Source organism: Nipponia nippon, unplaced genomic scaffold, assembly GCF_047370975.1.
Source record: "Nipponia nippon isolate SJK-2023a ecotype South Korea unplaced genomic scaffold, ASM4737097v1 scaffold_12, whole genome shotgun sequence".
Taxonomy (NCBI): domain Eukaryota; kingdom Metazoa; phylum Chordata; class Aves; order Pelecaniformes; family Threskiornithidae; genus Nipponia; species Nipponia nippon.
The window spans coordinates 22,730,688-22,742,322 of record NW_028262313.1 but is presented as its reverse complement, the minus strand read 5'-3'; the positions used below and the strand labels follow the sequence as shown (position 1 = coordinate 22,742,322).

The window sequence follows — 11,635 nt, the reverse complement described above, 5'->3', positions numbered from 1 at the left end:
TCCTGGAGAAGCAGAGGGTTTGCCTTATCTTTTCCGTCGGTTATTATGAAATTTCAAGCTCGTGAGAAAGTGTGTGGCTTGTTCGCAGAATTTATGCACTTGCAGCTGATGGTTCTGTTTTATCATCTTGGCATGCAAGCAAAATAAGCAAATATAATAGAAATCAAATACAAAAATAAATATTTATACACATAATTCAAAGCACAAATTGTATTAATCACCAGCCAGGTTGCGGCTGTAATGACAGCGCTTTGCGGCACCTGGATTTTCAGCCGCTTTGACTTTCCACAGTTTTCTGTCACTTCGAGAAGCAGTGAGGGCAGCGGCGCTGCCGGCAGAGCTGGTGTGGGACTGGCAGCAAACCCTCCCCGTTGATCAGAAACCAACGCGGCGCCACTGCCTCTAATTCCCTGCTCTCATGTAGTGACTCTGGGCGTGAGATCGGCATCCACGGTAAGGTCGGGAGCTGTGGTACGCGTTCACGTGGCTGTGAACATATCGGTTTGCTATTCTCTGTGATGTCTGTGGGATGCTTCTGTGCTCTCCCACCGCACCGAGACCTTGTGAAGAGGCTGCCCTGCCCTGAAACACGGCTGAACTTTGCTTAATTGATGTCATGCCTGGAGAACAACAGAGCAGGGTTAGCGCGAATGGAATCAGCATCAAACCTGGATATCCCAGGCAACGCCAACACAAACACTCATCGGGGAGGGCCCAGTCCAGCTAGATATAGTCCTGCTTTTCCTGCCAGAGGACATCTTTTCTTTGTTCAGAATAATCTTTTTACTCACGGATAATCTGTGTTAGCTCATGCGACACCCAGACGAGTTCAGGATTACACCCTGTAATCTGCTCCATCTCGAAGCATGCATTTGAGGAAGTGTCTGGGACTCCTCTTCCACACCGGGCATCAGTTTTTCCAGACAGCTGAAAGTTAATAGCTATTATGATTCAAGTGAGTAACTCTTGTGAAACCAGCTCTGAGATGTTGCCTAGCAAAACAAACTCTGTCCGCGTAGCCCCGTGCTCTGACGTCGTACTGCATACACAACGCTATATATAAAACCCAGGAAGCAATCCAAGGGAAACAGCACATTTTAGCTCTGCTGCAGACCGTACACAGCATACAGTGATGCAGAAAACTATTCCTGGCTGTTTTTTCCAGCAAATGTAAGTAATTTTGCTTTTAAACTAAGTAAAATCTTCATTACAGTCAGGATATCTGGGTTTCAAATTTGTTCTCCTCTTCTGTATGTTCTTCAACACTTTCCAGAAGGAATTTTGAAAGGAAGTATTTGTCTAAGAGTAGGTGATATTTTTATCTACCTTTCAAACTACAACAGCATACCAATGACAAATGAGAAATGATTATTAACTGGAATTTTAAAATGTCTCAGGAGAGCAATTTCTGTGGAGACAAAAATAGTACCACTGAAAATGCTAGTTCAGGAAACCTCCCGTGAACGTGAACTGAGATTTCATCTGAATAAGGGCTAAACAACTGTCCATGCGCAGCGATCCTCTTGTGGATGACCTGTAATGAATACCGCAAGAGGCTGCTTTGAAAACTTTAAATAAATAGATGAATTGCCTCAGGTTGCCTTCTTCACCCATTCTGGCCATTCCGGCAGGATAGGAGTGGCTCTTCTGGCTCTTCCCACCCGGCCCCGTCCCAGGAGTGATCCCACTTGCCGTGGCTGGGCGGAGGGAGGGCAGCTGCCCCCCCCGCCTGCCTGTCCCTACCCTGGTGCAGGCAAAGGGAAGGGTCTGACGATGGAGAGCACCCATTCCCCGCTCCCCGAGGTCCTTCGTGGGCTGGCAGGATTTCCCAGCTGGAGGGAAGCTGCTGGGATGGCTGTGGAGGAGGATGCTGGCAGCGGGAGCTCGGTAGAGCCGTGCTGGCAGCCACCTTCTCCAAAGGAGGAGCCTGTGGCTTCAGACCTTGCTTTGCACTCTCTTCATGCATCTGTTCTTTATCCGATGACTCTTTAATCTTACCTATGTAAAGGCTATATCCGACTAGCGATGTGCCCCGGACTGACCTCTGGCACCGAGCTTGGCTAGAGCAACGAGGGCTGTACCCCCAAACCATCCTTGCAGCGTGGGCAGTGCATCCTCGCCTGCGGGCAGCGCTCCCTGCCTCCTGCTACTGCCCAGCCCATGCCCGCGCAGCGTTCGGCAGGGTGTGCGTTGGCAGACACCAAAACCGTGCTGGGGGCCGTTGGGGCTCTCTCAAGACTATGAAGAACTGAGCTCCAGCACCTGGGAACATCTCCCAGTTCTGTTTAATTTACTAGAGCAGATGTATCCAAACAGCATTTGGAGCAAGTATCGGAAACCAGGATGCCCTTTTCCCTAGCAAATATCCACAACTACCTGTGTTGTGATCCATGAGCCTTTTCCTGGTCCCTGCCCCTTGGCCCAGGGTGTCAGCTGTTTTCCTACACTGTTCCCAGATTCCTTAGGTGGTACAAAAAGAGTCCCCACCTCGGGACAACCTGTAGCCTGCTGGTTGGGACACCCATGAGAGATAAACATCTAAATCCCCTGCAGCGAAGGAGGAAGTCAAACCTCGTTCTACTACATTCTGGATGAGAGTTTTAACGACTAAATCATAGTGTGAAAGGGGTGGAGGGAGGCAGGAGGGAGCCCCGGCAATGATCCCATCTCCTGGGGCAGCCGTGGCTTGAAAGGAAGGACATCACTGACACAACTCTAACAGAAAGTGGGAAGGCATCTTCCATCCAGAAACTCCAGTTCCTTTCCCGAGTACATTGCAGTGTTATGTAAAATGCTGGCAGCATTATGTAAAACGCCAAAATTTTCAAGAAGGGAAGACATGAAAAACACGCCAAGCTCCTTTGCATCTGGACTGGCTGCTTCTGGGCACCTCCTCCGGCTGTACCGGCTGCTCAGCATCCTTTTCTAATGCTCGTCATTAGAAGAGCCTATGGACTCATCACCAAGTCCTGGGGTGTAAGATAGGACCCAATGCCTAGAAGCTCAGAGGTAAAATGCTCCACAAGGACATGATAAAGTCCTGATGTAAGTCCAGCCATTGGTGTCTTCTTCCTTTCAAACTCCTTAAGTGAAAAAAAGGGTGGAGAAAATACATGAATGAGACAGGCTCACTGGAGAAATATGGGTTTGTCCGCATGGCAAACTTCTGTTTGATTCAGTTTGTTTTCCAATGAAATTTTATTTCCACATTCTCCAGAGGAAATGTAAACTCCCGAAGTCAATGAACTGCACATTTTGCTCACTCATTCAGCTGCTCAAACCAGCTTAGATTTGTTTACCACCCCTCATCTGGGAATCACAGCCTCAAATTTACCTGAAGTACTGCGCCCAGATACGTTGATCTTCAGTGCACAGCAGCCTGGGCCAGGTTACTTGTACTTTCCAGCATACAACAATTCACAACAGTAATTAGTTGTTGTAAAAAGAGCAAAGATCATTCTCGAGGCATGTAATTTGTCCTCTCAAAAATATACTTAATGAAAATATACACAGAAATAGGTTGCAATCCAAAAAAACAATAAAACATTGTTAATGTACCTTTCCAAAGAAGGAGTAGCTTGCTTGAGCAACAAGATAAATCAGTATTCAACTGCGCATATCACAGCTTGGTTCTCCAGCACTTCTAGCTAGTGAGTGGTGTGAACTTTCACACTGTGGATTCAGATGGTTTTGTTCCAATAGATCTTAATTTCATTGACGCTTTATATTGAAACTAATGGTCAAACCAGTGCTCGGACATCGATGCTCAGAGATTAACCCTCCTCTTCACCACCTCCTTCATCCTGATCAATGAAGCAAAGCCACTTCTTGGTAAGTGGCCACTTCTTGGTAAGCGGCTACTTACAAAAGGGGCAGCACCAGGACCACTGGCAAAGCCCCTGGACTTAATGGAAAGAGCACAGATCACTGATTTCAGGAAGATTTTGTCAAAAGAGACAATGCAGAATCATTTTTCTAGTGAATCACTGTGAAAAACTAGGGTAGGATGAACTGTATGACAGTTCAGCTGAAGTACTGGACTAAATTTTTCCTGCTCCTTCCGTAAAGGATTCCACTAACAAGTTGGCTCAGATACTTAAAAAAAAGAGAAAAGGTGCGCATGAATCTTGGATGAGTCAACCTGGTACAAACCGAGTCTCAACAAGCAACGGGAATCCCATTCTTAAAAAAGCTGGCTTGGTACCTTTCACAGGAATCACTCAGAATCATCATTTTCCCATCACATCAACAAAAGAAAAAACAGGCCAGGACTAAAGCAACCACCCAGACCTGTTGGGTAACTGTACTGGAAAAACTTTGAAGTACAAGCTCCAAGGTGTTCACATCAGGAATACTGAGAATTTACATAAGGAGATAGGTGCTCAAATATGAAAGAAATGGCATTGTTGTATTTAGCTAAATCTCTGGTCCCTTCACCACTGATCCGATTTTAGATCCAATATTCAAAAGAAAGGGAAATAATCGTCAAAGCCATAAGCATGCCTCTCAGGGAAGAAGAACTGTTGTCTTCTAATTTTGGCATCAACAGTTGGTAATGCAAACTTTGCAGGGCGCAGACTCATTCCTCTTTCATCTTACAATGGATTTATGGACTGTTTCCTCTTTACCCGTACATCACTTCTTCACTGCACTTCATCTTGTGTCTTGGTCTTTCCAGCATCATTCTTACATGTTTATGCTATTCTTTTATACTAATCTTCATCATATAATCCTCACTCCATTTTTTGTAAACATCCTTCTTGCTTTTGAGATCATAGGAAACTAATGATTTAACCAAATCAGCCTTTCACTGGTCTTCGTAACCTTATCCCACAGAGGGATAGTTCACACTTACGCCCTTTCGATGCAATATTACACAAATTGTGCCAATATCTAAAAATATCTGGGCACTTTACAAACTTTGTTCCTGCTTAAGATATCAGCGTGTAAATACAAGGTCAGATCCTGAGCTGTTAGTCAGCTCCAGCCAATTCTCTATGTCATGCAAAGCTGTAGTTGAAGGCAATGGGTGCTTTGCATGTATAGGAAATGAGTAAAGCCTTGGGATGCAGCCCTGACTTATTAGATTTCTTCAGCATGTTGATACGAAATGACCATCAAGAGCTGTTAAGCAAACCTAATCTCACCGGTGCAAAATACTTCACTTGAAGCTGCCCACTGAGATGTGAAGGATGCCCAGGCAGAGGCAGATCATCCAGGTACCTCTTTCCACTGAATTTAAGGCAAAGGGACTGTTTGCAACCTTTTATATGAGACAATGGTCAGACAAAGAAGGATTCCTGCTGGTGGGTAAGTATGAAAGGACTCCAGGCACCCAGAAGCACTAGGAGCAATGGATGTGGTCCTCCTCCAAACGCCTTCGTCCCAAGGCTCATTTGTGCGCGTTCCCACAGATCTGTAAATTTTCCCTCAAATTCCAGGCCAGATCTCACAATTGATTCATAAACATCCAGCTGGATGCATTAGGAGATTCAACTACTAAACAAACTGGATACAAAACAGTGTAGCTGTCTCAGTGGGAAATCAGAGTTGTATCTAATTATAGCTCTGCTAAGCCCAAGGAGAAAAATGCTGGTGGTTGCCAACAGGCACCCCGCCGGTGGGCCAGCAAGCTGGTTTTAGGCTTTGTTAATGGTACTTAAGAAAAAGAAACTTAAACAATACACTTGAGCAATAATGCTTAAAATGACTCTTGGCTTTTTGTTTACTCCCAAAGAAACGTAGCTATAAAATCAGAACATTAGAGAAATGCTTTAGCTGGTGCCGTAGCTGGGGCTGGGCGCCAGCTGGACCAGCTTCCAGCCGCGCAGCAGCCAGCGCGGCCCTGGGAAGCTCCGCTCCTGCGCTCAGCGCTGACAGCTCACAGGCACCAGATGCTCCAGTGCGCACGGGGATGCTATCACCAACCACACGTCGAACCAGAGACCACATCCCTTCTCGGCAAAACTGAAAAACCCCATGGGCTTCTGCAGACAGCAGTTGTGTGCTTGTGAAGCTGCAGCAGCAGGTACTGCTGAGCCTGCCTTTTCCCCGGTAGCCCAGCATCTGTAATTTATTGCCATTTCCCACACTGTGCCCAGGCATTCCATTTTATTCAGAAGTTATAGCCGCCGTATGAATGTGTAATGAAGAGTTGAGCTAATGATTGAAAAAGGAAATCAAATGGGTATTCGTATGGTAATTCTCAGCTACTGATTCAACTGGGACATTTTTTGGATAGCATTCCTTTTGGGTTATTGCTTTGTTTCCCAGAATGAGTAATAAATATCTTATTTACTCTTCTACACAGCAGAACTGGAAATCTTTTTCTTGCTGCAACATTAGAGAAAGGTTTCTTCATTCTTGAATTGACCCACAAAGGCAAACAGAAAAAACTTGCCTAAGGAAATTAGCCTTATTCTGTCCTCAGTTTTTCCAGTATTAGTCCAGAGACTTTCCAGTTCCCTGCAATGACTCCTGTGCTAACTATAATCAAATGCTATTTACTTCACGATTGATGCAGTCTGAGGATTTCACACACCGAACGCCTCCGAAGCTGGGTAACCCACCAACACCACAATAATGCTGGGGTGCGCGGGATGCCAGCATGTGTCTGTACCAATGCAGGTGCATAATAAGTTGTCTGGAATCTATCCCACTAATTTTACATTTAATCACCCTTTTTTGTATGTATTCTAGGTATTCTTCCCTAACTGGCATTTCTACGGAGAGAGACCACATGAAAGATCTCAGAAGATACCTGGTACTTAAATATATCCAATACCTTGTCCTGTCTTCTCCGAATGCTGTTAGCACTTTTCTGGGCCTGCTGGGCAGTTTGTACACAATAATCATCCTGCAGTCTGCAAAGGTTTCGTCCAAGTCCACTGTGGTTCTCATTTCAAACCTAGCAAAGGCAGACATCTTGGTTTCCGTTAGCGTTGTTTCTGAGATGGTCGTATGGACCTTTGATGTCAGTATCTCATCTACAGCGTTCACATCAGCCCTGCTGCAGAACCTCCTCACTGCAAATGCACACATCAGCTGCTTGCTGCTAAGCTGCGTTGCCTTCGAGGCTTACATGATAACCTTCTTCCCTACAGAGTCTCGACATTTACGGACGGTGAAAAACGCCAGGCTGACATCCAGGATCATCTGGATCCTGGTGATTGCAGAGTGTGCCCTGTTCCAGACGGACGACCTCCTGAAGGCCAGCAGCACTTCTGCTCCCACCCGCAGCCCTTGCGTTTTGTTGGTTCACTTCTGCAGCACGGCTGCAGCCCTTCTCAGGTCCCTCAGTTACTTCCTGGGGATTCTTTTAAGGATTGTCAATGTATACATCTACTACAAAATATTTTTTAGCGTGTCTAACAGATCTACACTAAAAACAAAGTAGCACGTATTCCCAGGGGAAGCAGCGCTGTGACACCAAACAGAAGATACTTCAACACAATTTCAAACTATGGGTTTGAAAACTGTTCAATAACCAGGACCAAGGCTCGTGTTTTGGCACACCACTGACTTTAAACCTTCCTGTTTTCCGATGCTATTTAGCCTTGGTTATTGTGAAGAGCTTGGGGTTGAGGAGCCCCTTGGCACTGAAACACAACAAAGTTGGGCTGTGGGTGTTCGTGTTGACAGCCTTAGAGCACTGCGGGCTTGCTTTGAATGTTCTTGATCTAGAAATTATTCACTGTGCGAGTGAAACGAATGACCTTTCACGAACGGCTGTAAAAACTAAAGCAACCCAAATATTTTTTATATATAAAGGGTGCTTAGAGACTTACTCAGGGATCTGTTGAGCCAAGAGCTGTCTAGTTGTATACTAAAGACGTGATCTATGTCCTAAAATATCTCTAACCCAGGTGCTGGGCTCAGCAGGTAGGATCGAGAGACAAGGTGAGCACCAAGCTGGCCTAGCCTAGCTGGGCTTGTCCCACAGGTGGCATCGGCCCCATCAAGAGAGTCCCCAGGACAGAGCAGGGCTGAGCTGCCGCACCTTGGCGCATGCCTGGAGCTATTCTTGGGAGGTTGCTACATAAAGTAGTAAATAGCTTCTCTCACATCCTCCTTCAGAAATAAACAGGAGGTGGAAAGCCAGAATGCAGTTGTTTGCTGCAGCCCTACAAGGGGGGAGAGGGACTGCGAAACCCCCTGTGTCGGGGGCTCCATGTGCTGTGCCCAGAGGGAGCTGTGATTTCAGCGGCCGCGGTTTCAGAGGCAGGGAGGGATGTGCTGAGGTTAGCAGTGCTGTTCTGGCTCCCTTGGCAGTGGTGCAGAGAAGCCCAGGGCCACGGATGCCCCTCTGACTGCACTGGGGCTCGGGAAGATGTATAACAGAGCTGTTACCCAGGCGGTGATTCCTGGGGTCTCCTCAAAGCATTGGGAGATTATCAACAAAACATAAAGTACTCCAGATACCTCAGATGCTCCCCAACGCACAAGTGGACGTAGGCATTTCCAATGACTCTTGCACTTTACATGGGAGATGGCCTCCAGCTTCAATTAAAGACTGTGGTTTTGAGAGACTGAACTTCTGTGATATGTTCTGCAATCCACAGATCGCAAAAAGTGGAAGGAAAAGTGAAATAAGCCAAACCCCAAGTGTTAGTAGCCAAACCGCTACAAACAGCCTCCCTCCGTCATGCTTCCAGACCCTCAGTACACCTTGCCAGCTTGAACACAGCAATAAGCCTCTGTCCATTTGAAAAGAAGGAGGATGTGGGGCACAAAAGCCAAGCGTGATGAATTTCAGCTCTAACCTTCCCTCCTTCAGCCTGCAGCAGGTCCTCACACTCAAACTGGTACAAGTGAACGCCTGACATGCCCTGTTGGTAGCAGTTACTGGGCACTTAGACTCCCAGAGCTGAAAATTGGAGCTGTGACCACTTTCTCGAGTGGCCCATAGTCCAAGGTGACCAGAGGCACAGGAGCTATCAGCTGAAGACCAGACTTCGCAAAGCCAAAGCAAACAGCAAGGGCGGAGGAGTTTCCTGCTCTTTGCTCTGCTTACCAGCCAGTTTCTAAATTTCTCAATCACACTTTTTGTAGTTGGTCTCAGAAGTGGGGTTTTTTTCCTTCTGCACCAAGATGAACTTGCCTGAAAGGCAACAGCCAGAAAAGGGGCAGTGAAACCGGGTGCCCCCACCCTGCTGCCGGGGCAGGAGGCGGCCAGCAGCACGAGGTCCTTCTCTCCTCCAGACCGTCTGCATCGCAGCCAGGCTAAATGAAACAAAACCAGGGTTTTTGCATGTCAGATAAAGTCAGCTCAGTTTTAATGAAAGGCAAAGATCCTGGCCCAAGGAGCAGGTACCTTACATTGGGATCTCTGAGATCACTCAAGTACATTTTTTCTGACACTGATGACACTAATGAAAACTGTTTTACACAGCAATACCCTGCTTAGTATCTCCAGGGTCATTTTAGAGACCTTTCCTGCTTCCTTTCCTCCTTCTCTTTGTGTTCCTTCACGACCCTTGCTACACTCTCTGAGAAAAGGCTGAATCTTTGCTTCTACATCAAAAATTGAGCAATAACAATGCGGATGGACTTGGCGGGCTCTAAGAGGTGAAAATGCTGAGCTCTTTCTTACAACTGCAAAAATCTTTAAAAATATTCTAATCCCTTTGGCTGCAAATACACTTCAAAAACTGTGAATATTGCTATTATGAGAATTCACAGAAGTTATCTGCCCAAGAGCAGTTATTTATGATGAATATCGGCAGCGTCAGAGATGCTGCGGACAGTGCAGGGCCAGAAGCGAGCGTGGAGTGCTTGACATGGTTTCTCAGAAAACTGAAAGGAAACACTGCTAGGGGCTGGGCATCTAGGAAAAGCAGAACAGAAATATAATCAAGTCACTTAAAAAACTCTGATGCAATCCCTTAAGTGAGGATGTGGCCTAACAAAGCTGATTCCTCCTGCAAGAAGGATGTCTTAACAATTCGATGCACTGTGATACACTGTTCTTATTCTGGAAGCCTGAAGTGCCGCTTTCAGGGGAGGCGAAATGCTATTTGAAGTGCTGTAATTAATAAAATTTTGTTTTGTTAAAACATGTGCACTATTTATTACAAATGTGTGCTCTTTCTGAGGAGCTGCTACACTTTCGGCTCCTCCTACAGAAGCCCACGCAGATGGCCGAGCGTTCGCCAGCCGACCGGCGCCGTGTTTGGTACACAAGGCATACAGCATTTTTAATCTTTGAATTCATCACTTAGCTTAAGAATTTTTTTTGCCTGATTTTTCTGATAAGTGCCTCTGCCCGCAGGACAATCCTTTGCTTAAGAAATTGATGAAAGCAGACACTGAGCGTGACTTGGCTTAAGCAGCAAGCACATGAAAAGAAGGCAGCCTATAGCGAAATACTGCAGGTATTTACTTGTGTCTGGAACTCGGGATCCCGGGCACCGCGGTGCAGCAGCACCAAGCTGCGGTGTACGAGCGGGTGCCGTGGCTGGTACCTTCTTCTGCGCTCGTGCCCAGGGGGACGTGGGGACACAGAGCTTTTCGCAGCCCTTTTACTGTAGCAGCTGTAGGGCAGCGCTGCTTCTTTCTGAGCGGGAGGAAACCAGGCAAGGGGAAGCCGCGCTGTCTGCCTGCTTTACCTTCCCAAACGCCCAGACCACTAGCTGAGCTTCACGTTGACAAGAATATGTGAAAGGGTGAGTCCAAAGCTCAGCTCCGAGGTCACGGGATGGGACGCAAGTGGTTTCAGCAGCAGATGTGCTATTTTTCATGGATAATAATTCGATGTAGCTTTTAAATGGGTGCCTGTGCAAGACGGAGTGCCTCCGTGCAGTGTAGCATGTTGCAAGCTCTCCTGGCTCCTGGGTGGGTTGGATGGGACACGAGGGGCCAAAAATGCTGCCTGGGCAGCAAGTGGAGAGAGATGCTGAGAGGGCAAGAGGGAAGGTGGGGTCATCGTTCAGGTTGTTGCCCAGTGTCCTTGGTCATAGACCATTCCCTCACCGTGCTTGGGGGATTTGGGTCCCCATCAGGATCCCCGCAGCCCTCCAGCTTTCCCCACGTGCTCTGCGGGCAGATGGGTGATTACGGTGTAACAGCACAGGGAAGCCCTTTTCTGATTGTTGTTCTATTTTTAAGGTTTCAAATCACCCTTTTTCTATCTAGATATATTGGTAATGATTAATAAAACAGTTACTGCAGTGGGGTCATCTCCTGGGTGTCACGTCTGTGTCTGATAAAACCACACAGCCCCTTCAGTATCAGTCATGGCTGTATTTAAATCAAACCAAAAGGGCTGCGGTGCAGAAAAGCAAGGAAACCGAGCACAGGGTGATGCTGACCTCTGAAGATGGAGAGTTCATCAGCTGTGCTGAGATGCCAGCAAGCCCCCTGCACCGCTTGCACGCTGTCCTAACAACCCAGCTCCCCCATCTGCGATGGCAAGGGAATGACTGATGCTTTGCAGCCCTGGCAATTTTAGAAAGCCGGTGAACAAAATCGAAACACTCAAAGGCACTGATGAAAGCCGGGAACTGGGACTTTTGCTTGGTGACTGGGAGCCTGGTGGTCCCGAATGCGGTGAGCCTCACACTGCCGGGAGCTCTCCTGCGTTTCAGGCTTTCTGCTCCGCTGGAAGCTGCTCAGTGTTCCTACATCTTCACTACAA

At 47.0% G+C, this 11,635-nt stretch overlaps 1 protein-coding gene across 1 annotated transcript; it reads left to right on the top strand.

Annotated features, from left to right (window-relative positions):
* The first annotated feature begins 803 nt into the window (after positions 1–803).
* LOC148056758 (uncharacterized) lies at positions 804–10,005 on the top strand. The gene is made up of 2 exons (XM_087748158.1): positions 804–1,170; positions 6,700–10,005. Exons 1-2 carry the CDS (start codon positions 1,133–1,135, stop codon positions 7,394–7,396), a joined length of 735 nt encoding a protein of 244 aa, XP_087604284.1. The 5' UTR covers positions 804–1,132; the 3' UTR covers positions 7,397–10,005.
* Positions 10,006–11,635: the final 1,630 nt, after the last annotated feature.